The following is a 26,844-nucleotide window of genomic DNA, read 5'->3' as shown; positions in this document are numbered from 1 at the left end:
CAACAATAAATGAACAGGCTAATCTGGATATAGCTGCAGTAGTTCACAAATAAACACATGGACTGTAGTGTTAAACACAACTGCAATGATCAGTAACCTTATTAACCTGTTTTGATGATCAGTTGCCTTAGATACTTTTCAAGAAAACTCTGCCAAGCATTTGTTGTTTCCAGCTGCTTGAGCATGCAACTTTGCTGCTCTAAATAAATTGTGTATTGTTTTAGGATTTGTAACTCTTGGTTGGACAAAATCAGATGGGATTAGATCGGGTGATGGCACGAGCTGCTGTAGCACATTTATCACTTGTTGTTTTTTTTTTGTGGGTTTTTATTATTTTCAATTGATTGAAAATGAAATTCATTATATGCTGTCCTACTGTGAAGCAGCAGTGGTTGTAAACTAAGCCCATGCTTTATCCCAGCCGTTTATAGTCATTATTACTCCTGATATGTTAGCACGTGTAAGTAATTTCCTAATAAATTTTATTAAAACTATTCCCTCCTCCTTTCTTCCTTGAAATAAACACACAATGAAGTTGTCGAAAACTGCCCCCCACCCCCCACCCTCTAAGCTCTAGTAAGTGAAGACCAAGCTGAATCCACGCTTCATTTCGCTCATATAAGCCTCCAGTTAGAGATGTGCTGCAGATTATCATCGGCCCAGTGTCGATTCCCCCCTCACGGTCGGGCGGCTCGGTCCACCGTCGATGTTGTTGTAGTTGCGGGTTACAGTGTGAAGTATGTAGCTATCGGTTTGCATGGAGTAACGTTGTTTCTTTGTAGCAGTGAAGGGGGAGTGGAGCAATCTGATTCCTGTGAACTCAGCTCCTCCCATCGCTGCGGCTGCGCACTTCAATTTTTCACTCTTTTTTTTTTCAGTTTTTCACTCTGCCTACTCTGGCTTCCGGACGCCAAGACAGACCGCTGCCGCCGAATTTAAAGAGACAGGCGATAGTTATTTTAAATAAGATAAACGGCAACCATTGTCCCCCTTTTTGCTTATTTTTTTGTTTGTTTGTTTGTTTTGGCTCGGTTCGCGTAATCCGCTCGGTGATGTTGAATCAAAGTCGCAGCGAGTAGCAGCAGCAGCAGCAGCAGCAGCTTGTCTGTCACCAGCCTCCACTCCGTCCTCGTAGCTGCGCCGAGCCGACACTGTCCAGGCAGGCAAAGTAGGGTTCGCTCGCTGCTGTGGCAGGCAGCAGGCAGGCTGGCTCCCCGACCGAGAGCAAGGCTTGTCGGCTAGCCAACAACTGGAGGAGCAACCCCGACCGAAGCTGCTTCCCCCCCTCTCTCTCAAGTTGTAGTGGTGGTGGTGGTGGTAGCAGCGGCGGCTCTCCAGCCTCCTCCTGCTCCGGCTGCTCCTGCTCCTGTCGCCGGGGATAATGGCGAAGATTCAGGCGGCGCACAGCACCGCGAAACAAATCAACCAAATTCAAGACAAGCCTTTCGTTATAACACAAAAGCAAGTGCAGCAACAGCAGCAGCAACAGCAGCAGCAGCACTTCCAGAAGCTGAAGGTAAGAAGAAGACAACACATACACACTCATACACTCTCACACACACACTCGTACACACACGACACGACCAAGGGGAAAAGTCCCTGAGAGTCACAACCATTTTGTTGGTCGGATCATTGCATCGGAGGCTTTTCTCTTTCTGCCCTCCTCTGCTCTCCTCTCCTCGACTGGCTGCCTTCATGGCTGGGCTGGCTAACCGTGTTAGCTCTGTGGCCCTGTTAAAAGTAAAATTCACGGCTAAACCCGCCCAACATGGACACATTAAAAGGTTTTTTTTTTTTTTGTATTTGTTAGATGTGTGAGTGAGCTGTGTTTTCATTAATGAGTGTCTTGAGTGACAGTCGAGTCGAGTGGGGCACTAGTTATAGCGGTAGTTAGTTAGTTTCCTATTTATTTACGGTGTCAATAATAACAGGCTGCACCGTGAGTTAACAGCGTTAACTCAACAAACCTCGGCTGTGGTGGGAAGTTGTTCCTCCTCCTTGTTCGGGTTTTTTTTTCTTTCAGCCACCCTGAACAAAGTGGAGGAGGAGGAGGAGGAGGAGGACGACAGCACAGCAGCTCAGGCTCAGCTCAGGCTAGCAGAGAAAAGGCTATTTCAGCTCATTAGCAGCTTCATTATTACACATTTTCTTTGTGTTTGAATATTATCTTGGTGTTTTTGCCAACACGACACTGTTGTTGTCGGCCACGGACCAGCTGTGACTCTACAGCTAATTGTATAAATGGGCTTTTATATGGAGAGAGAGAGCGGGGGGGGGGGGGGGGGGGGGGTAGGTTAGGTTTAGGTGTTGTAAGTGTTAGAGGAGTTATTGTGGCTAACGTTAGCTACAACACACAACCCTGTGTAGATGTGTGCACTATTATTTCTGACAATGCTTTGTGTGTGTGAGAGTGTGTGTGTGTGTGTATGTGTGAACACGTCGTTTTGTCTGTCGAAACCCAGCCGAGCTACGTACGATGTTGTGATTAAAAAAGGAGGAAGATGATCATGATCCGGCGAACAAAAGCAACAAAAAAAGCAGCAGCTTGGCGTTTCTTGTATTCACCCCCCGTTTTATTTATTTATTTATATATTTATATCTTTATTTATTTATATAGCGATACTTGTACAGCTTGTACAGCTAACTACTAGTGCATTTGTTGATACAGCAGCACTTCAGCTGACAATGAAGAAAGCAAACATTGCCCATTTATATAACTTCAAGCTAGCAAAAAATGTCCACTTAGACAATTCAAATGTGCACGTTTGTGTAGTGCCACCACCACTTCAAACGTAATGGCAGGTTTTTCCAGTATATATACTATTATTAGTGAGGCTGGCACGATGCAGCATTGATGTGTAGACAAACCATTGTCCTGCTATACACGTAAAGTAGCCGAGAGCTGTGTCTTTGTAAGATCCTGCTTCATCAACGCCACAGCAGGATATTTGTCAAAAAGCTTCTCCACAGCACCAGATGAGGCTGATTGTGTTTTGTGCTGCATTAATGATCTTTTGTGTGTGTGTGTGTTTTTTTTCCCTCTCCCCCTCAACCCTTTTTTGTGTCAGGTTGAAGATGCCCTGTCATATCTGGACCAAGTCAAAATCCGTTTTGCAAATGATCCTGGCATATACAACAAGTTTCTCGACATCATGAAAGAGTTCAAGTCACAGAGGTATTTATGGCAATTTTATGCAAACAAAAGAGCATAACAAGTGCAATACAGAGATGCACAGAAACAGATGCTACTCACCCACTACCAGTCCCAAGAGTACCAGAAGTTATTGAGTTTTAGTTATACATTTTTAATGGCGTGCTTCCTCATACAGACTCTTGAGATAGTGATGGTGGAGCTTATGTGTGGAAATTTGATTAGTTTGCAAAACATCAACACCCAGGGATTAACTACACATTTCAGAGCTTTTATCAATAAGTAAGAAACTGTATATAGCTTCCTACGGTAATTATACAATAGTTCATATCATCTTGAAATGTAAAATATGTGGGATGTCAGAATTTATAATGAGGAATTAACTTACTCCAACTGTTCTTATAACTAAGCCGTAAGACTCCTTGATTAGCAGGTTGTTGTCGCAAGAGTAGAGGCTAACTACATTGCTAAAATCTGTTTCTGTCTCTTCTCCCGAATAGCATCGACACACCAGGGGTGATAAACCGTGTGTCACAGCTCTTCCATGGACACCCAGACTTAGTCCTGGGCTTCAATGCCTTCCTTCCACCGGGGTATCGGATAGAGGTCCCCAAGAATGGAATGGCTTTCCTCCAATCTCCTTTCTCTACACAGGTGAGACGATCTCTTCATAGGCAAAGTCAATAAAGTCCTCAAAAACTACTGCTTTTATTCATGTTCACACTCATGACATTTTCACAAGGTTCATCACAAACTTCCCTGAGCTGAGAAGAACTCTGAACCCACAGAAGTTTTTAATTCTTAAGAGGAAACAGGTGTGCTTCTTCTGCACCCAGAAGATCAGTTCAGTGCTCTGTCTGAAATATATCGCTCCAACGAAAGTTTCACATAAAAACAGGGCAGCCAACTTGTCAGTTCATTACTTTTGAATAGAACAGTGACAGAAATATTCACTCATTCGCATTTCCTTTTCCTGTATATGATTTGAAGAAGCACTTTGCACCTTTAAGTTGTTTTTTTTTTTTTTTAGATTTTAGCAAAGCCACATAGGATTATTAGCATAGTAAGTAATGTATGCAATCTGTGAGGTAGGGTAAGAGCGTTATTCATCTTGCACAGTTTGATAAACATATATATCTTGCCTGAAATCATATGCAAAAAGTGTGACAAAAAGCATAATTTGATGCACTGTCATTCAAAACCTAGTTAGACACAAGTAGCGTCAGTGAAGCTAAAGTTTTAACTCAGTTCACACTTGTCATGATTTCATATTTTGTTTGCGTGAAGTGTTGCAACTTTTTAACTCAAAATAGGCGAGAAGGAATGCAGAGGCTAGTTTCAGTACTGTCAGTTTCATATGCAACTACTTGTTTTCAGGCATTAGCAACCAACAAACTAAGAGATAGATGCCAATGTCATTTTCTTCTGGGAGAGAAAACATAATTGGCATTCTTGTCTGGGAAGTGGATGGCTTGACTAAAGAATTTGATTGGGTGGGCAATTAGAGGAGCAGTGGAAGCTCTGCAGCAAATATGTTTTTGACAGCCACATTGATTTTAAAATTTGTCACTGAAAATAGTTCATATTTATGAGTTAGTATCAAAGCAGTTGCAACTCTGAGTCTTACGATAATAAAGTGGCTTCTTAGATGTGCATGTTTACTCAGTATAATATTACTAAAATGGACACAACATAGAGCAAAATAATATTATTTGTTTAGCTTGAGACTTCAAAATCGCAAACACTTTACTGTTTCTGCAAACACTCACTATTTATTTATTAACTCGTCCATCACATTTTCCGTCAGCCATTTTATTTGAGCGTCTGTATCCCAAGTGTTAAATGCATGCGAAGGTTCCTAAAAAAAGAGGTTTGTGATAGGTTTTTTTTTTTTTTTTTTGCAAAGCAGAGATAAAGTTTTTCTTTATTTCCATCTTATTTCATCTCATTGAATATTCAATTGATTATTTCAAGTCTTTATAGGGAGTAGTGAAGGAGAGGGTGAGACCAGTAGGTAGTAGTAGTACCACCATTTGAATTTACATTTACGGGCAAGTTTTCTCCTCAAAATCATTACAGAAGTTAACAAGATTTCTCTTTACAATTACTGCCCCACTTAATCATGTGTCTTTTTCCTGTTATTTGTTTAACTGTGCAGGTATCCCCAGGCCAGCAGGGGAAGAGTCTCACCACTTCTGCAGTGCCTGCAACCTCAGGTAGTGCCTCTGCCGCCCACACCGAAGCTGGACCAGCCCAGACCAGTGAAGCCAAGGCTGCCTCATCAGAGTCCTTACCTTCTTCAACCTCAGCAGGACCCCCAGAGCCCCCCAGCAGACTTTCCCTTCCCCTGGCAAGCAGAGAGAGTCAGAATCAGGCCACCACGTCGTCTGTATCACCACCTGCCTCAGAGACGAGTCCAGTAGAGTTTGACAGTGCCATCAGCTACGTAAACAAGATCAAAAATCGCTTTCTGGATCACCCAGAGATCTACAGAGCTTTCCTAGAGATTCTTCATACGTATCAGGTACTGTGAATATAAAATGTTGTGATTCATGTTACTCTTAGTTGTGTATTATAATATAATGTAAGTAATGGGTATTGTGGCTTTCCTTTGTGTTGTCAAAGCCACGTGAGAGGATAAAAGGCAGGGATTCTTACAAGAATGAATTAAGAGATGTATCCATTTCAAAACAAAGTTTACTTAAAGAAAAAACAATTTACATCCATCACTCCGTAGAAAAACTGTGCTCCTCTCACCGCTCTCATCCAAACTGAGGCAGTCGGTGCCGTAATCTCTCTTAACTCTGCACTATAGATATAGAACACATAGATCTAAAATACAAACTTAGAAATAATGAAATACAATCTAAGTCTCCAACTCTTTTTTTACATATCTATGAATTATGGCTCCTACAATGGGGTAATGTAGGTTTTAGTTATCGAGTTGTAGTTTTTCCTACTACTTTTAAGTAATTTAAAATATTTTGACTGCTGTTGTAGAGTTTTAGTGAAGCCCAGTCTTTGCTAAATCACTTCATGATGTTTTGAATGAGAAGTCTCCAAGTAATTAAGTACATAATTGAAGTATTATCGTCCAGTTTCAAATTTCCATAGCTGTCTGTTCTTTGAGGACACTGACCGTGATTGTGTTTCTTGCACTAATATTGACCATCTGCAGCCAGGCCAAAGAATTTCAACTTGGCTCTCTGGTTTGACAATGAGTTTGAATTCTCATCTCTGATCACCACTTCCCACCTACTTCCCTGCAGAAGGAGCAGCTGGAGGTGAAGGAGAGCCGAGGCAGCCGAGGCAGCAGTGGGATGACGGAGGATGAGGTGTTTTCTAAAGTTGCCAGTCTGTTTAAGGGGCAAGAAGACCTGCTGGCTGAGTTTGGACAGTTCCTGCCTGACGCCAAGAGATCACTGGTCAGTCACTACAACAGAAACAGGCGATGTTCCCATTTCAAAACAGATGACAAATAGAAAAGGTTGGGGTGTGAACAATTAGCACCCAGTCTTGGTACTGTTTGTACTTTTTTTTCCCCTTTCAGTTTTTTTCCAGCACACCTCTCAGTTATGACATTTTATATTTCTGTGCTGCAGCTCAGAAATGTCACGCTGATAATATTCACATGTAATAGTAAATGAAAGTGCAAAACAAGTGTTTCTTCTTCAGAAATAGAATTTGAACTATGTTGACAAGGCATCACAAACCAGTCGAAAATAGAACCAGAATGGGTTTAACAACTATTAATCACTATTATTGATATCAATTAGTTTAGGACATTTTTCAACAAAACAGTCTGAAGGTGAATGGTTTTTGCCTTTTTTATTTGAACACTTGGATGGTTCTGTCGTCAGTGAATGGAAATTTAAGATTTTTAGCATGTGAACCGACGCTGTACGCATCAAATGATAAAAATTGGAAAGTAACTCGTATGTGCTTCTCATCCTGTAGTTCACAGGGAGCTCTCTGACAGGGGGGAAAGAGCAGCTGAAAAGGCCGGAGGAAGATGACACGATATCCAAACAGAACAAAAAGAGGCCCAGACCCATCTTACTGCAGCACATGTCCCCACTGCTGAAGGTAAATTGACCGTACTGACTATCTGCCTCGGGCAATGAACCACTGCATTTTCACGTCCTTTATCTCCAAAAGGTTCAACAACACTTTGTATTATCCCAAAAGTTCTAATGAAGTACAATAACTGAGATAACAAACACTGTTTGTGACAATAATGTTTCCTTCTTCTGTTTAGAAAAAAATGAAGTATTCCTGTACCAAAGATCAGTCCTTTGCTTCAGTTGGCAAACATGGAGTTTTAAGAGAATTTTCCTTCTTTGATAAGGTGAGGCATCATTTTGCTCTGCTGCAATGCTGGATTTCCTTTTTCCCTTGGTCATACTGTTATTTGACCGACTGCCAGCGTACTTCCCTTTTCCTCCTCTTTCCTGTGTTGCTGTCTTTACATATTTTTTTAAATGTTTAATAATGTGATTGCTTTAATTTCCTTATCAACCCGCCCATCATTCAGGTTCGTCGCCTGTTTAAAAGCCAGGAAGTGTATGAGAACTTCCTGCGCTGCATCGCCTTGTTCAACCAGGAAGTTGTCTCGGGAGCAGAGCTGCTACAGCTAGTCACTCCTTTCCTGGGGTGAGTGGATGGAAAGATGATGGAGCTGGATTGATGACAGTGTGAAATGACTGGAGAAAATGAGAAAATTGATGCACAAATGAATGAGTACAGTAGTTGCAGAGAGCCTGGCAGATGTATGGATGTTAATGCCTGGCTCTCTTGAAGAGGCTTGCTTGTATTACTGCTCAATAAGCTGATTTTAAAAAAAGACCTTCAGGTCTATTTAAAAATTGATCATCATCCAAATAGTATTGATAGGCCATTACAGTCAAGGACACTACACAGATTTGAAACTGTTCAATTTTTGGTTTTATACCTCTTCACATTCAGATTGGTGAAGTCATTCTGTGGGAATCACTTGCTTCTTGGTCAGCTGTTGTTGTCCTAGTTTATCTGTCATTCATGATTTCATCCATCTCCTTCCAGGAAGTTTCCCGAACTGTACACGCAGTTCAAGTCATTTCTGGGGGACAAAGAGCTCTCTCATGCTGTGTCAGGGCTGTCGGATCGCTACATGGAGGGGGGAGGGGGCAGGGAGGTGGATTATGCCTCCTGCAAGCGCCTGGGGTCCAGCTACAGAGCACTGCCCAAGACCTACCAGCAACCTAAATGCAGCGGGCGCACCGCCCTATGCAAGGAGGTACTTCCACTGAAACATTTTTACGAAGTTATCACTAGATCAGTGCATTGCTTAAAGGTGCCCTGTGGAGTTTTCTTTGTAAACAGAGATTCTTTTGACGTTCAGTGATTCTCAGTAAAACACACTGTGCATATCCTCGAGGTCTAGCAAACTTTGAAAGTTGGAAAAGTTAATTGTTCACATTGACATTTTCATCTTCACTGCCACTTGTTTGTGTATGACTGTGTTTTCCAGCACATTATCGCCACCTGTAGCTCACTAAAGTACTGTAAACCCAGTAGTTAGACACACAAACCACATGTACAAACAAAGCAAGGACCTTTCGTAAAAACAGTTCTTTAAAGCACCACAGTTAAATATTTTCCTGTCAGACGGGCCATCTGTAGATTAGATTAATCCATGAGGTTTGTGTCTGTATGTACTTAGGTGTTGAATGACACCTGGGTGTCATTCCCCTCCTGGTCAGAGGACTCCACCTTCGTCAGTTCAAAGAAGACTCCTTATGAGGAGCAGCTGCATCGCTGTGAGGATGAAAGATTTGAGGTATGTGCACCCTAACAGAGATTCTGTCTATGCAGTTTTTAAAGCACAGACGTTAGTCAACAATATGTTTTTTTGGTTGTTTTTTTCTTCAAGCTCTGCTGTTACAGTTGTGTTAAACATTATCTCTTCTTTTGTCTCTGTAAATCTCCACTTTTAGTTGGATGTGGTTCTGGAGACAAACTTGGCCACCATCAGGGTGCTCGAGAGCGTCCAGAAGAAGCTGTCCCGCCTTTCGCCAGAGGACCAAGACCGATTCAGATTAGATGACTGCCTGGGCGGCACCTCTGAGGTCATCCAGCGTCGTGCTGTGTATCGTATCTATGGCGACAAAGCCCCTGAGATCATTGAGGGACTGAAGAGGAGTCCCGCCACCGCTGTGCCTGTGGTGCTCAAGAGGTCAGGACTGTCTTTTTCTCTTATTTTTAGGTTTAAACATTCAGTGAAAGAAGTACAAAGGCTAAACCTCTTCTATTTATGGATCATCTCAGACCTCTACAGCTTCTGCAGTGACATGTTGCCTGGATATGTTTAGCACATAAACTATTTCTTACTTCATGCTTTCATGTGTGCATGCATTGACATTATATTGCAGCGAAATACTACACTTATCAACCTTCATTTCAGTATATTTAACTTTGATAGATAAAAAACATCATTGCTCGCAGGTGAACATTTTCATTACCAGTGGGAAGGTTTAATCAAATGACATTATGATGGAAATGTTGGTTTGGTGATAGCGTAAATGGTATCCTTGCTATCAGCAGGCGCTGATCTTTGTGTTCCCTGCCAGCAAAGGTGAACCGTATCAGAAAAAGCTGTTAAAATGTTCTGTGTGCTGCTCAGTGTACTCCACGAAGGCACTTGGAAGTGTGCGTTTTAAACGTGGCAGGCTTTCATGGAAAGAATCAATGTTTCCTTTCAGTCACACTTTGTTTTTCAGAATGAAACTCTGCACATTTTGTAGAAGCAAATGCCCTGGCACAGTACACGTGGTAACATGACAAATGCATGAACGTGGCTGTGCTTTGTGATGTCTACATGAAAGTTGTGCCATTCTCTACAGGTTGAAAGCCAAGGAGGAGGAGTGGAGAGAGGCCCAGCAGGGTTTCAATAAGATATGGAGGGAGCAGTATGAGAAGGCTTACCTGAAGTCCCTCGACCACCAAGGAGTCAACTTCAAACAGAATGACATGAAGGCCCTCCGCTCAAAGAGTCTTCTAAATGAGATTGAGAGCGTCTATGATGAGGTAAAGCCTCTCACCGTATCTGCAAGCTTGACTCAGGGCCTTTGTAACATGAAAAGATAATTTGGTGTGCAGTGAGATGACATTCCTGTATCATTTTTGTTGCCGTTCCAGAGGTCAAATAAACAACAAACAATGACTATGTTTACATGCTGTCAATAACCCTTTCATAACCGGAATATAAGCAATAACTCGGTTGCGCACGGCCATGTAAACACTAATAACCCTTTTAAAAACCCAAAAATGAGCCCCGGGTTACTCCTTTTCTTACCCGAATATTTGGTCATGTATACGCCTATCGGGATATCCCCGTCGAAAGGAACATTAATTTGTGTTCTGCGCATGTTCTATGGTTCTTGGTCTTTTGAGTACATGAACTACTTGTTGTAAACATGGCGAAACGCAAGATAACACCACACTTTTGGAGAGAGGAGGAAACAAATCACTTAAAGGTGTTCAGAAATGGCCGTTTGTCCTGTTTGTCGCGCCTCCTACGAGTTTCCACGAGTTGCCGCACGAGTTTACCCGAGTAAGGAAAACAAATTTGATTGGTCGTTATTGAGTGGGCGGGATATTCAATGTTTTGGGGCGAGACCGAGCTCTGTGCGTGTGTGTGTCTCAGGCGTTTGATTGACGGATGATGGATCTAATATGAATCGTGAGCAGCGTGACGCATAACTTGTGTGCCTGCATTATCCAATGCGAAAAAAAACTACCCCACTTTCATCCCGGATTTACTCAAATTTTGCACAAAGTTTGGGAGTTATTACACTAATGTTAGGATCCGCAGTGCGCTCAAATTCAATTTTCTTTTCTGAATACCTTTAATAATTGTGGTGAAAGACATGAACATCATGTCTTTTGTAGACAGTAGAAAGTACCGGGATAGCGAGATCGCCGTGTTGCTGCTGCTGCTGTTGTTGTTGTTGTTGTTGTTGTTGGAAGAAGTGGAAATGATGCACATTGCGTCATGACGTTCTCTCTGTGTCGCTGTTTTGATCGGGATATCTGATATACCAGTTGATTACAATTACCATGTATACAGGAATAACCCTGTTTGCTGATGCGTGTAAACGGGTTAACCCAAATATTTCAGAAACCGGAATATTGACCTTAACCCGAATATTGACTGCATGTAAACGTAGTCATTGGAATAATTTATTATATTTTAATGAACCTGGCACAGTTTTTAAAACAGGAGAATGAAATGTTCTTTGTCATCTCATTGTATATTGTTTTTTTGTAACTTTTTTGTGTTGTTCTGCTGTTGGAGGTAAATGTCATATCTGTTGACAGGAGATTCATTTCCCAGAAATCATTAACACCATTAGACTGGTTCATTAGAATCAATGATTTTCAGTTTCGTCCTGGTGCAGTGTGTCCTGAATTTTCCCAATATTCATCTCTGTTTTCCTGTTCAACTCAGCGTCAGGAGCAGAGCACAGAAGAGGGTGGAGTCGGCCAGCAGGGTCGTAACGGTTCTGGTGCAGCCGCGACCAGCGAGCCCCACATGGTGTTCACATACGAGGACAAACAGATCCTGGAGGACGCCGCCTCGCTCATCATCTACCACGTCAAACGTCAGCCCACCATCCACAAAGACGACAAGGACCACATCAAGCGCATCATCCAGCACTTTGTCCCCGACCTGTTCTTCTCCCGCCGTGGCGAGCTCAGCGATACTGAAGAATGGACGGATGAGGAGGCTGATCCCGAGGAGGGAGGAGAGAGAGCAGAGAGAGCAGAGAGAGCAGAGAGAGTAGAGAGAGCAGAGAGAGTAGAGAGAGTAGAGAGAGCAGAGAGAGTAGAGAGAGCAGGAGGAGCAGCAGCAGTAGCAGCAGCAGCAGGAGCAGCAGCAGGAGGAGGAAACGGTAATTCTAATAACGCATCAGGAGCAGCGGCAGCCACAGGTAGTCAGTCCCAACCCCAACCGGCCCAGTCCCAGACCCAGTCCCAACCGCAGCAGCTCAACGGCGAGTCCAGGCGAAGGCGCTGCAGCCCGACCCAACCTGCAGACACGGACGCCTCCACCACCTCCAGTAGCATGAATCAGCCTGCAGGGACGGCCGCATCCACCCCTGGATCTACGCCCATGGAGACGGGTCCAGGCGTGCCCGGGGAGAAGGTGGACCTGCGTGACCCCGAAGCGGAGCACCAGAAGGAGCTGGACGGCGTCTACAACCTTTTCTTCGTCAACAACAACTGGTATTTCTTCTTGCGGCTGCACCAGACTCTGTGTTCGCGGCTGCTGCGGGTTTACCGACAGGCAGAGAGGCAGCTGCTGGAGCACCGAGCCGAGCAGAGCAGAGAGAGGCTTCTGATGGCGGAGGGACGCAGAGAAAAAGCATGTGACCTCGCCATGGAGCTCCGCCTTAAACAGCCAAGTAAGTTCCAGCTGCTGGTTTTATAGAAATTTCAGTAAAGGCTGAAGTCTTTAACCTGAGTTTGGTCACGGCTGTCATGTGACTCAACAGGACCAATAAGATCAGAAGAGGAGGTTGTTTTATTTCTGGTCCTTGGTCTGTGATTAAGAGCATTAATATACATATTACCTAATCAGAGAGATGATGAATTTGCATTAATGATTCAGAAGGCATATTTACATCAAACTGTTGGTGATGTCAGTTTATCCAAATTTTGCCAAGATTCACGGTGTTGAGTCAGGGGTTCTGGTTATAAAGGGAAAGACTTGATTTAAAAATATTACACATGTTTTAATGCTGACAAGACACGGACAGAATGCAGGACGATATCTATGTTTAACGTTCTGAGGGGGCTGGGGTCAATTTTCAATAATATCAAATTACGGCACTCAATAATATTTTTCATTATATGAGGTTTTTTTTCTGCCCTGGTGCCAATCCTGACCTTCAGTCACCTGATTTACTTGGTGCACACTGAAACCTGGCAATCGACAAATAAAACCTTGAACTGTTGTTCGGCGACAGCAACTTTTTACCTCAAACATAAAATGCAAGGTGATGTCATGACTTGCTGCAAGGTGTGTTTAAGCGCCTACTGACAGTCCAACAGTCAAAAATAATCATTTGACTATAATAAAAGGTCAAGAAAGGAGCAAACTCTCACATTTGAAAACCAACATCCATGAAATGTATTCATGCTTGAAAAATTACTTCTAACATTTAATCAATAATCAGAATAGCTGCAGATTGATTTTCTTTAGCAGTCCGATCTTTGTTGCTCTACCACAGATATCGGACATAAGGTTTGATCAGTCATGTTCTTGCTGAACTTTTACAAAAAACCTTGACGTAATTCATGCTAAAGATGAGCAGAGACCTGTCCTCGCTGTGACAGCAGACCCTCACTGACAGCTCCCACAGTAGCTGCATTAAACACATAGTAATTAAAAGCTGTTGACGTCCCTTTGTCTCCACAGGCGAGGTGGAGTTGGAGGAGTATTACCCAGCCTTCCTGGACATGGTGCGCAGCCTCCTGGACGGCAACCTGGACTCCACGCAGTATGAAGACACACTGAGAGAGATGTTCACCATCCACGCCTACATCGGCTTCACCATTGACAAGGTCATCCACAACATAATCCGGCAGGTAAGCAAAACTTTACTTTACTCGTTCTTGTTTTTTCTCAAGGATGACCTCTTCCACATTTCCCTGCCATGTGTCCATTTCCAACTTTTCACCTCCTCCTCCTTCTTCTTCTTCTCCTTCAGCTGCAGCACCTAGTGAGCGACGAGGTGTGCCTGCAGGTGGTTGATCTTTACCTTGCCGAGAGGAAGCGGGGGGCGGCCGGGGGGAACCTGTCCTCACAGTGCGTCAGAGCAGCTTGGGAGACGAGCTACCAGTGGAAAGCTGAGAGAGTCATGGCAGAGGAGAACTGTTTCAAGGTGAGAACATTGTCCTGATGAATGTAGTCATGAGTTATATATTTGTCCCTGACATTTTGTTGCTATTTGAAGCAGTCCAATCATTTTCTATTATCAACCTCAATTTCCTTCACTGTAGAAATATGCTGTATACACTTGTCCACTCACTTTAGAGGGGGGGTTTTCATTTCTCCAAACAATAAATAAACCCAGATAAGTGCTCCACTAATATGTGTGTTTTATATTGGAGTGTTTAAGGAACAATAATCATGACTGTAGAAAAAGGGAGCTGCTGAAGGTGAATCATTTTCAATCATTCAGAACTCATTCTCTTCATTTTTCAGAGGTTGTTCAGCGCTATTGATGTAGTTGGTCACAGTTTCACCTCCAGTGTTTCGATCAGGAATTAATCTGTATTTATTTGCACATAGAAGTTACCATAGCTGTATGCAGCCAGTTTTACAACAGCATGTGGACAGGGTTTCTGTCAGTGCACCTACACATATTATTGGAGCAGCTACTGCTATTTAAACATCTTAAATCACCTTTGTTTGAATATGAACCCTGGTTTTATTCCACTGGGCTTGATTTTGGTTGATTGACACATTTTTCTCTGTATTTTACGTGTCACCAGGTGATGTTTCTCCAAAACAAGGGTCATGTGACGATGACCATTGAGCTACTGGACACTGAAGAGGCGCAGGCCGATGATCCATTAGATGTACAGGTAAACACAGCTTTAAACTCGTTTAAATTCTTGTTTTTCTTTTCTGATTGAAGTTGCACCAAACTCATTCAACTTGGTCTCTTCCCTCCTCAGTGCCTGTCGAGCTACATGGAGCAGTTTGTAGGAACAGAGTCCAGTCTGTGCTCACAAGCAGAGGGCTACTTCTTCAAACCCGTATTTCTGCCCAGGTATTAACATCCCTATCTCTACATATCTGATTCAAAGACACTTTGACCAAACTACTTCTCATTTTGATTTTCAAACTGTGACCCAACTAACCACGCACCTGGATCCCATCCAATTGGGCTTCTTTTCTCTTTCTTACATTTTTCAGCATAATACTCATAACACATACAGTTTGAGTTTCTGCACTGTCAGTTGTGAATTTAGTTTGAAATAAAATAATTTGGTTACACAAAATGTTTGTGATGTAAGTCTGCAGGAATCCAAAGTTTCTTTTGCAGGATTTCATTTTCCCACAGAACATGCAATAGCCAGCACAAAATTTGACACCACCAGCAAAAAGACCATGGGAAAGATATTTATATATCCATTTATATATAAACATATTTCTGATTCTGACAGGGGTGTCAAGAAAAAATAATATGACACAGAAAAAATCTGTACAGGCCTCATTAAATTTCACAGATCTTGTAATATACTTTGAGTGTGCTATGCTTCAAAACATCTGCTTAAGGTGGACTTTACACAATGCCTCCGTTGGGCCATCACCTGTTCCCACATACAGACTTCAGTGTCATATTGCCGTCACCGAGTTCCACTGTCCTCTCAGATAACATTTGTAATGTTTTACATATGTCATCCAGTCGCTCTTAGATCTTGTGGAACAGATACTTAACAATTTACGAGGTGATAAACGTCTCTAATGTGTCTCTCCTCCTCAGGAACTTGCGACGTTTCCGTCGCTGGCAGGTGCGGCAGGTGGAGGCGATGCGCTGCAGGAGAGAGTGGCACCGCCAGCTGGGTGTGGAAAACGCCGGGAGTTTGGACTGTCGCTTTAAACTCAACACTCACAAGATGGTGTTTGTCATGAACTCTGAGGATTACATGTACCGCCGAGGAGCACTGGTCAAGGCCAGGAAGGTAGAGTGGAGTCTGCATTTTATTTCACACGTTAATTCATGTCGTGATGTGTCAAAAGTGTTGTGGTGACATGATCTGGAAAATGTAACACTGCTTTGCTTTTTCCTCTTCCTTCATAGTCACAGCACAGAGTGGCAGCGAACCAGCACGATCGCTTTGACAAGTGGCACCAGGGCTGGCTGGCCAATCACGTCACGTCCTCGGCCGAACGCTCGGTGCAGAACTGGCTACTGGGCGAGGAGGAGGAGGACATGATCCCCTGCAAGACTACCTGCCTGTCGACCGAGGTGAAAGGTCAATCGGTCAACAGATACCAGGTTCATTACAGCGGTAGCAAAGCCCCGGCCTCGCCGTAGGGGCCCGCATACAGATGGACGTGCAGTATGCGCACACACAGGTAAATGCATGGACTTACAGGACATTCATACACTAAACACAGACATAAACAGCTGCAGTCCCACCTCTCCACCTCCCTCCACAACATGTCCACTCACTCACTTTCACTCATGGATGAAGAAACTAACAGAAAACGGCAGTGAGTCAGTGAATGAGTGCACAGTGTGAGGAAAGAGAGGAAAAAGAAAAGGACCAACACAGACAGTGCAGTGATCAGTGAGAGTGAACTCGGCCCTGAGGGGCGGCACGAGTTGGACCCGATGGCACAAACGGAAATCATCATCCTCATCATTCTAGCTTCTCTGGCGGCACTAACAGTTGACAAGACTGATGGACAGAGACGAGTTGATCAGGCGAGAAGTTATGCTTTCATGAAATTTGTTTCAGAAATGTGAATGTCTGTTTTTTTCTTTTTCTTTTTTAAGTCAAGTGTAGTTTTTAGCTTCTAAAGCCAGAGAGCCTTCTGCTTGTTGGTTGGTTGGTTGGTTCATGCGTGTTTATATGGAGAGATAATGGTAAACGTGTGTATGTATGTGTATCCTGCTCTTCATTTTGTCTGTTTGTATGTCCAGTACAGGCTCTACAACTCTAGTAATTGCATCATTACTGTATGTGCATATATACAACAGGGATCCTGTTTTTTTTTTATATATATATACATATATATATATATGCATCTACATGAGTTGATTGATACATCTTAAGATCATGTGGTTCTTTACAGTGTTTGCTGTCGGCCAACTCTTGATGTTTGCAGTTTGTTTTTTGTATTTTCTTTCCCTTTTTTGTGTTGTAGCGAAACAAATTATCACCAGGGCAACAAAGAGTCCTTAAAATTAATTGGTTTAATATTGATAAAGCAGTCAAATTATGTATCATATTCATGATTTCACCAAATGTTTACTTTGCATTGTCTTTTTTTTGCATACTGACATTGAAAATAAAAGCAAAATATCAGTGTTAAAATAGAATGTATAACATTTATCCTGTATCAGTTATCATAAAATAAACAACCTAGTTGTGACCTTCTTAGATGTCGACTGGCAGGTTGTTTTTTGGCTAAAATGATGTTCAACATACTCGACAGACTCACTGGGAGCAACTCCCTGAAGTGAGGCATTAGTTTGTCAGTATGTTAATAATAAAACAGTCAGTGAAGTGGCTACATGCAAAACTAGAGTGTGTGCTCAGTAGAGTTCAGACCTCCGCTGGGTCACTGTTTAACGACATTGACCAGATTTCAGAGAAAAGAAAAACACATTCATGGTAGATGAGTGAGTCTGTGAGTTGGTTCTTCTCTGGTCCATGCAGCTTCTCTCCACCATGTTTGGAATCATTCAGGCAGATGTTCAGATTACTTTTTCCTGAGACTTTTCTACCACGTTGGTGATTTAAAAACTGAGATTGGGATTGTTACAGATGATAAGGAGCTTATGTTTAGACCATGTCTGTTTGGGTTTTTGTCAGGAGGGTTACACTGAAACTTGGTGCAAGGATGGGCCAGAAAAGAACCAATTAAATTTAACATTGTGCATTTCTCAACACTTTTGCACATTTCTCAAGAAAGAATGTATGAATCTTAATATGAAAAACATATTTATGTTTATACACTGAGATGAGTTTGTGTCCACAGGATAATCTAGATCTGAGAGATGTGAGGGGTTGTTTGGTCTTGGCGCACATGTGCACTGCCATTCTAGTGTTAAGACTGAGACAGGCAAAGTCATTCTGCTGAGGAAGCTCATGTGATGCAACTGAAAGCCCCAGAACTGCCACTAATCCATTGTGTGGCGAGATTATTTCGACAACTATTTCCAAGCTCCAAAGTGTTTTTTCGTTTAAAACAGAAAAGACTGTTGTGGTTTTATGTCGGATTATGCGGGTTTGTTGGAAGGTGATTTGTCACAAAGTTAGCTGTGTTCTCCTTTGATTTTTGTGGGCGTTTCCTCTTTGCCAAGAACGAAGATTTTCAGGCTCCTCAGGATGATTCATTTATCATGGTTGGCACATTGAACACAACAGCGTCAGACTCAGTCTGCCCACCAGGAACTAGGAAAAATAACCCATCAAATCCCTAAACACTGCCAGTACTTTTGGATGAGTTCCTCAACCGCAAGAGCTCAATCTCATCAGGACCCGCAGCGCCGCCTTTTACCACCAGGATGCATGTCTTTGTAGAGGTAAAGGAGTGGGGGGGGGCACAAGTGGTGGTGGTGTGTGGCGAACACCCAGACTGAGTGTAAACATGCTTTTAGTCTTCAAGTGAACTGCAAAATACAGCAAAAACATGAAGCAATCACAAAACCACAGAGGAAAAGACGTAACAAGTGAGCTAATAGAGCAGGGAACCTACAGGTCTGTAAATGACTTTAAAAACATTGTTAGAGGATACAGAAAGTCTTTAAATGTCTTGTGCATAAAGCAAGATAAATTATATTACAGTTCTTGTGTCACAACAGGCAGGTGAGGATCTTTGCAAAAATTCCCCCCCAAAAATGAAATGTTCTGAAATGACATTAAAATTGATATTAAAAAACATAAGTCCATGAGGTGTTATAAAGCTCTTAAGAAACCCTCTGCAGACACGAGAGGAAGCAGATGCATCATCAACCACAACAATCGAGTAGTGAAACGGCTCTGTGCATTGGTGTGTGTGTCTGAATTCACAGACGTACATCAAAGCTGCAGTAACGGGGAAGATTCTCATCAAAGCGCCTCGTGCCGGACAGACGTCAACCACCTAAACTTTGCGTTTGCTGCCCGCAGCAGTTGAAAAAGTAAAAGACAAAAGAGACAAGAGGCAGAGCGAGTTTTAAAAATAATCGTGGTTTATAAAACCCAGATATGACAGGATCACCAAAGTGTTTACAGAAATACAAATACCATCAGGAAAACCATCATAGAACAGTGTTATACACTCGACATGTACAAACTACTCTGTAAAAGGGACTCAGGAGAGGATGGTTCAGAATGTAAGACATTTTCCTTTCTTTATGTCTCTTAAAATCACATTTAGCCACAATGTATTTTCTTCTATTATCTTTTTTTTCCGTATCTTATTAAAGTGGAACATCCATCTACCAAACTACAGGTACTATTACGTTCAGCTAGGTTAGAGCGAGGGTACGAACAACATCGAGAGAGCGGGGGAGGGAGAGGGGGAGGATGCACACATATCAAGCACTTTAACATCATGGGGGTTTACAGCAAGCAGTGGAAACAAAAAATTAAAAAATAAAAGGAAAATGGGATGTCAGGGCTTATAGCTATAATCATCATCTCATCCAACTGTACAAAATAACCCTGTTTTTGTTTTTGTCAGCAGGTTCCACACACACTGAGCATCTGTGGAGACTCTGGTCACTAAAACGTTAGTTTTTCTCACAGAGATGCTTCAAGCGAGCAAAAAAGAAAAGATCAGAGATCTCATTGTGTAGATTGGCGGGTCGGTTTTTAACAGTATCTTGTTATGGTGTGGGTCCTCTCTGGACTGGGGTCTGTTCCTGCGCCCAACTACAGTACGTCAAAGTGCTTCTGTCTGCAGGGCAGTTACTTTTTATTTTTTTTACGACAACAGATGTAACGTCCACAATATTTGATTCATGCACGTTCACAAAATGTACAAAACAGGATTACAGGACACAGGAATCTGCCCCCCGCCCTCCTCCATGAGCCCTGGATGTAAAACCCCCCTCCCTCCCTCCCTCCCTCCCTCCCTCCCCTTGGAGATGATGGAGCCTTGAAATATGAAGGAATCACCGACAAGATACAACCAATCACATTCTCCGTTTTTTTTATGTGTCCCTCCCCATGTTGATATAAACACATCTTCAACAGATTTACACATGAAAGAGTGCAGGATTGTGAACGATCACCTAGAAAATACTGCTTGTCATTGAGCAAAGAAAAAGGCAATGTATGAAATCAGTCATTGTTACATTGGCTACAATGATAATATACACATCATGTCAAATAAATTAAGATCTATGTACAATGTCAAATAAAAGCAGCATGCAGGCGAGAAACCAGAGCCTTTTTACAAAACTATCTGCTGTAGTGTTGTGCTCTCTGACTCGAGAGAGAGAGAGAGGCCGTGTGTGTGTGTGTGTGTGTGCATGTGTGTGTGTCATGTCTTATGTCTTTACAGTTATGACATGTTTCCAGTGTATTCAACAGACAGGGAAGCTACCCATCCTCTAAACTTTTTAACAGAACATTTTTTTACTCTCTAGCTTTGCGGTTCACATTTAGCTCATCGCTCACACACAGACAAACTTCTCAGTCGTTAAACCGCTACAGGAAAAAAAAGAATTAATAAAAATAAAAAAAACAAAAACAGAAATAGAAGTAGCAGTAACAAGACTTTTCTGTAACACATTTGTCTCGTAGCTCTCTGGGCTCTGTCTCATGACTGGCTGATGGAGACTTGAGTGGAGCCTCAGGGAGGAAGAGCAGAGCAAGAAGAGAAAGTGTAACACACACACACGCCACCGTTAGGGTTTAGCACTGAAATCCAGGAGGGGGGGCATTAAACAGCAGCAGCAACACACTTTTAAATGTTAACCAGCAGCTCTTCAGCAGTGTGAGCTGCTGCTTTGACAATAAGACGAAGGGGCGAGTGGTGGATGTCATGTAAAGCACATTTTCCTAGTTGTTACTAACTTCCCTCATATAAATTAAGTGGATTACATTAAATCTAATCACAAGTTCACGCTTAGAATCATTAAAAAAGTGCTAAAATGACTGAAGCGTTACTGAACATTAGAGTAAAAACAAACATGTATCTGCTGACAGGTGAATGTGGTATAGCCTGACTCTCTATGCAGTGTTGCCAGATCTGACAGCCACCATCATACAGTATAAATAGTTATTCCAGATTAAAGGGCAATTGATAGTGGATTTTTAAGGGCTGATATAATAATAATCATTTGGAGCAGGAAAACGCAGATAACTGATAAATTAGTCGATGCTGCACATTACGAGTCTGCGGTTCAGTCAGAGTCATTACAGTCAGTCAGTGACAAATTACAATAGCCCATTTTTTTCCCTAGTTTATTTTGCATTTAGTTTAGTGGGCAGTATTAATGTGGAGCCATGTTTAAATATAAAATACTGGTGTCATCCTGACCTCCTGTGTGGAGATGTGGTGCAGTAAGATGATGTAGTCTGACTGCTCGACCAGTAGAGGGTGCACAAGCTTCAATTACGGTATTTTTATAAAATGAATTGTAACCTTTCGTCACACATTTAAAGTCTGGCTGCTCTTTGGGGTAAATCTTACTGAAAAGAGCACAAATTCACTACAAATGGCTCCAAACTCCCTTTTCCCTTTTAACACTTTGGTGGAAAAAACATCCAATCTGGCAACACTGATCTTCTGTGAGAGAGAACATCTAGCGCTGCCCCACAATGCACCTGTACTGTGCCAGTGGTTCCCGAACTTTTTCTGTCGAGCATCGGAGCACACTTTGTTTGGTTATTGGACCTTCAGATTCATGCAGTTTCAGAAACGCTCCATGTTTCCCCCCTTGTTCCCGCTCCCAGTTTGAGAACCACCGGCCTCTAAACACACACAGAGCTCTGACTGTTATTCTATTACACACAAACAGTGACAGTAATACTAGTACCTCTACTCATATTACTGGGATTTCCAACAACACAGAACCTACCTGATAAAACAGCCCAATAAAGGAAAGAAAAACACTCCAGTGCTGAAATCAGCCTTTGGCTCTGTTACCTTTGACTCTCTCAGGCAGGTTGAATGTACAAAGCTATACTCTAGACACACACACATTCATAAAAACAAAGCTTTGGTAGTTAATGCAAAGAATAGCAATGCACATACAACAGACTGTGACTAGCAGGGCACTTTGAGAAGACATGACAACATTATGTGCGATGATTCACAGGTCGTTTTTGCACTAATTGGAGGTCGGGGTCTAATCGAGGTCTAACAATGAGCTTATTAAAAATATGGCACGAGTCTAACCGAGAAAAAACATTCCAAACATTATAAAATACATTAACAATCATCGTGTGGATGCTTTAACTAGTCTCACTAGTATAAACAACACATGTAGAAGTACTGAACAACTACAATAGAGTAATAATGCACATCAAAATATATTAAATATATTACAAAGGAACTTCACAGACTAGAAATGTTTGAGTCAAAACATCCCTTTTGTGTACAAGTAGGTTTTTTCTTGTGTTTTGTGTATTAAATGCACTTTTCCTGCAAGTGCCTCCAGGGTTGTGATTGTACACTAACGTTATTACAACTCAACAAAACAAAAGAGAAAGAGGAAATCAAAAAGATGGAGTATAAAAAGAATCAACAAGTTGAAACCAGTTGATTTGTTTTTGATATGCTGTGATGTGTGTAGAGTCCTTCCTCAGATTTCTATTGATTTGATATTTAGTCTTTTGATTGGCTTTATCTTCTCCCTGTTGATCCTAGTGTAGTTAAAAGGCATGTAAACAGTCGTGTGTAGCCTCTATCTATGCAGCTTCTCCTACGTAAAAACCAGAGAAATGAAAGGAAAATCTAAAGAAAGAGAAACATCTCAAAGTAAACAACACATACTAAAACAGTCCGTACAGAAGAAGAGGGTAAATCCCAGGGCAGTGTGGTCTGTGTGTCCAGTTATGTGCAGGTTTCCCATGACATCTGTCCATCTGTCTGTCTCTGTGGTTATTAGCTCTCTCCTCAACTGTAGTAATATCACACTATGTTTGTGCTTCAGCAGGTTTATCTGTTTGTGTGTGTGTGTGTGTGAGTGTTTCTACATTACAGTGTGTGTGTTTCTATACTTATAAAGACCAAATATACTCACAAGGAAGTAAAGATGAGGTAAATTCTCCAAAGTGAGGACAGTCCTCGCTGACTTAAAGGTTTACACTGAGGGTAAGGGTTACTGCACAGAAACAACTACAAAGGAGACAGGTTGAGGTTGGGCGTTAAAGAGAATGAGGTCCATATAAGTATAGTATGTCAGTATGTCAGTGTGTGTGTGTGTGTGTGTGTGTGTGTGTGTGTGTGTGTGTGTGTGTGTGTCTGTGGATGTGCGCCTTGCGTGTGTATCTGACATTGTGGACTCAGCTGAAGGCCTCATCATCCGTGTCTTCAATTAGCACCTTTGTGTCCTTTCTTGATCTAGAAAAAAAAAGATTTAAAAGAATGAATCTGGCAACAGTACTAACACTAATGCTAAGTCATTAACATTTTGATTTGACATCTTTATTTCAAACATGTGTAAGCACTGAACAGTTAATTACTACTAAATAAAAACAAAACCACAACATTAACCATTCATGATCTCCATAATCAGAGAAGAAAAATAATAAAATAAAAGATTATATATAGAAAACAAACAAACAAACATCATCTTGAAGTTTTTAACTTGCGTTGTTCCTGAAAATAAATCCATAACAATTTAAAGTGTCTGTTCTTGTGATTCAATTTTTATAGCTTTTTTGTTTAATTTTCTAATATTTTTAATGTCAGACATTGAGCGCCTGTCTCTATCTTGGTAAATGGATAAATCATAATCCAAGGTTTAAATCTGATATTGTAATTCATACAAATCCAATGGTTCTGATAGTTATTTGCCATCTTGTATCTAGAATTCAAAAAGATTGTCAGCGTGGTAGGGATTTTTTTTCGAGAAGAGAAATGTCAAATCTTTTCCAGAACATTGTTTTGTTAATATTATAAAAATCTATTTAATTTTGCAGACAACATCTTGAATCTTTTGACAATCGAAGTAAAATGTGTGTCAGTGTCTGTGTTTCTCCTTACTGTGAGGAGGACAGCAGGGGGCGTCGGAGCGACAGGCTGTAAGACCTCTTCCAGGTCTTTTTGCCGGAGCGGTTCCGGACGCCGTCATCCTGGTCCATCATCTGCTCCAGCAGCGTCTGGTCGTCAGCGTTGAGCGGCGCCACAGAGATATCCCTCACCGCGCGGAACTCACCGCAGTTATTCAGGTGCTCGTTCTCCAGGCGGAAGAAGTTCCACACAAAACGTCTGCAGGGAGGATGGGAAAGGAGGGCAAATGTGAAAATCTTGATAGCCAGTGTACACTGTCTTGAGTTTTGATTGAATTCACAGGGGGCTATTACAGTAAATCCCTTATCCTGTCAGTGTGACTGTGAGTGAAATTTCAATTTTGAGTGAACTATTTCTTTAAGTTTGATCTGAAATATTGTTTTATATAGTATATAACAAGAACTTGATCTTTGATGCTTTGGCAACATAGTTATTTTAACTGTCATGCCAATAAAGCGAATTTGAATTTGAATTGAATTGAATTGAATTGAGTATGTGTAGGACAACAGTGAGTATTATGAGACCCACCTGAAGACCTCCATAGGAGCCAGCACGGTGGCTACGATGTCGCCCACAGAGTGGATCTTGGTCATTGTGGTCAGAGAAATCTGAATTGTCCAGGCAAAACGCAGGATCACATCTTCTATGATGGCACAGTAATAGTAGGCCTGAAAGAGGAGGAGGTGGGATTCAGTTACTCAGCTCAAACCTGTGTGTGTGTGTGTGTGTAAGAGAGACGCATGTGACTTCTACCTTGTGGGGGTAAACTATTTCTTCTCTGAGAAAGGTGTTTTCTCCGGCTCCGCGGTCAAACAGACCCCAATCCATACGCAGATCCCAGATCAGTGTGTACAGGGAGCTGATGGTCGAGAAGACGATGAGCAGGTAGAAGAACATGTCGGCGTCTGTGTGTCCTTGCTCTGAAATAAACACACAAACACAGCTGATGTCAGATTTCAGTAGACAGACAAAGATAAATAGTCATTCATCCTCTCAAAGAAATTTAATGGTAAAATTAAAATAATTATTTGACTTATTTTATTTGTTTGTTTAGCTATTATCATTAGTTAGATTTGTTATAATCCACCAGCTCATTTATCAGTGCAACCTTTCCATCAACACTTCCACCACTAGAGGGAGTCCTCCTGTCAAGAATAAAATGGCAGTCACTTGCCTTACTGTAATGTCCTGTGGACTGTTATTGCATTAAGACTTAAATTCCCACTTACAACTAAATATTTTCTACACAACACAATATGTGATATCTCATTCACTTAGTGAGTCGAGCAAGCAGCTGCGCAGGGATGTGGAGCTTTAGGGGCTCGAGTAACTTAAGCAATACAACTTGAACAGTAGTTTTATTTGTCTGGCACTATGAAGGGAATGTGTATGGAAGGAGAGGTGACTCCTGACTCCTGAGGTTACATACAGACATTGAAATAATGTGTTTAGTACAGACGCTGTTGATGTGCACTAATCTAACCTCAGTGTTTTCACAAAAGATATTTCCGTGTGTGGGAACGATAGTGTGGGTGTGTCATTTATAGGTTTTTCCGATGTGTGCCTATTATGCTAAATGTGCATATGTTGCATGGTTCAGTGACATCCTTAATTTTTTGTTTTGTCTGACCAACCAACCCCCCAAAAATAAAAATTCACAAAGGTATAAAACAGAGAAATTAAAAAATCCTCACACTGGAGAGTCATTGTTCTTTTTAAAATGCTTAAACGATTGGTTATCATAATTCTTGACAGTTATCTGTTAATAACCTAATTGATTAATTGACTAATCCGTGCGACACTGGTTTATTCAGTACGATTAATCCTGAATAAAGTGTAAAGTATTATGACCTAGTGGCTCAGTGTCAGAGCGGTGACAGCATGTGGAGAAGAACAAATGTCAGCTCGTGTGCTAATTCTAATCTCCAAACATTGCACCCTGCACTGCACACACACTTACAGCTCAGTAAATGTTTATAGTATTCACAATAGGGTGAGCACATGTACCAGTGCTGTAAACTCTTTTAACTGCTGCTCTATGGAAACATTACTTTTCTTTTTTTCATATGCATTTCCAGTTTCTTTGATTGGTAACAAGACGCTAACAAGAGGATTAATTCAGGTTCTCTGGTTTCACCCTGTTTGCCACACCCCATCATAAACGCATCATTTGATGACAGCAGCAGATTATGCTTAGTAATGATGACAATAATAAATTGTTGATCTGCCAGCGGCTGATGAGCATCAAAAAGCTTTCAGTTTAAAATGTGTCTAATGATTATCATTGGTGCTCAGCAGTGCCTGTGTGTGTGTGTGTGTGTGTGTGTGTGTGTGTGTGTGTGTGTGTGTGTGTGTGTGTGTGTGTGTGTGTGTGTGTGTGTGTGTGTGTGTGTGTGTGTGTGTGTGATCACTGTGGGCGAGATTTGCTTGTTCCACATGTGATATAAATCAGCACCCAGAGGTCTAACGCAGTGAGTCAGGCAGACACAGACAGAAGCCACCAGGCAGGGACTGGCCTCGCTCCCATTTGTCATAGTCACTGTTTCTTCCTGCTTCCAGCCAACGAGACGCCGGGGAGCAGAGCGAGGGGACATTTCTAACACAGAATTACTGCTGCTGCTCTGTTAACTGCTGCGTCCAATGTGCTGTTTGCTTCTTCAGCTGAGCGATGGGATGGAAGTAGTCCCCGCGGCCACACTGAGATTTCCCAGCAGTAAATTAAACTTAGTCC

At 41.9% G+C, this 26,844-nt stretch overlaps 2 protein-coding genes across 4 annotated transcripts in view; one reads left to right on the top strand and one right to left on the bottom strand.

Annotated features, from left to right (window-relative positions):
• Positions 1-915: 915 nt before the first annotated feature.
• sin3b (SIN3 transcription regulator family member B) lies at positions 916-17,317 on the top strand. The gene is made up of 19 exons (XM_083970247.1): positions 916-1,516; positions 3,069-3,175; positions 3,652-3,805; positions 5,310-5,675; positions 6,421-6,576; positions 7,109-7,237; positions 7,410-7,499; positions 7,686-7,804; positions 8,213-8,426; positions 8,853-8,969; positions 9,127-9,365; positions 10,033-10,216; positions 11,640-12,597; positions 13,614-13,783; positions 13,906-14,079; positions 14,693-14,785; positions 14,879-14,973; positions 15,691-15,889; positions 16,009-17,317. Exons 1-19 carry the CDS (start codon positions 1,382-1,384, stop codon positions 16,243-16,245), a joined length of 3,936 nt encoding a protein of 1,311 aa, XP_083826373.1. The 5' UTR covers positions 916-1,381; the 3' UTR covers positions 16,246-17,317.
• Positions 17,318-19,114: 1,797 nt separating this feature from the next.
• Positions 19,115-26,844, bottom strand: part of xpr1a (xenotropic and polytropic retrovirus receptor 1a) — a 66,235-nt gene continuing 58,505 nt past the window's right edge. For 2 of the 3 annotated variants that reach the window (XM_083970174.1, XM_083970175.1), the window contains 4 exons: positions 24,867-25,033; positions 24,642-24,781; positions 24,087-24,311; positions 19,115-23,441 (listed from right to left, as the gene is read on the bottom strand). In XM_083970174.1, coding sequence (XP_083826300.1) covers positions 23,384-23,441; positions 24,087-24,311; positions 24,642-24,781; positions 24,867-25,033 — 590 coding nt within the window. In that variant the 3' untranslated portion in view covers positions 19,115-23,383. The remainder of the gene's footprint in view (positions 23,442-24,086; positions 24,312-24,641; positions 24,782-24,866; positions 25,034-26,844) is intronic. The other variant, XR_014595327.1, reaches the window with a different exon arrangement.

The sequence above is a fragment of the Trachurus trachurus genome (genome assembly GCF_905171665.1).
Source record: "Trachurus trachurus genome assembly, chromosome: 4".
Taxonomy (NCBI): domain Eukaryota; kingdom Metazoa; phylum Chordata; class Actinopteri; order Carangiformes; family Carangidae; genus Trachurus; species Trachurus trachurus.
Note: the sequence above shows the minus strand (reverse complement) of the source record. Positions and strands in the feature narration are given on the sequence as shown.

Bases quoted from the DNA above. Each gene is read 5' to 3' on its own strand.
- sin3b (XM_083970247.1), top strand. From the start codon at position 1,382: ATGGCGAAGATTCAGGCGGCGCACAGCACCGCGAAACAAATCAACCAA. The intron at 10,217-11,639 runs GTAAAGCCTCTC...TGTTCAACTCAG, and splicing joins TTGAGAGCGTCTATGATGAG to CGTCAGGAGCAGAGCACAGA. The intron at 13,784-13,905 runs GTAAGCAAAACT...CTTCTCCTTCAG, and splicing joins TCCACAACATAATCCGGCAG to CTGCAGCACCTAGTGAGCGA.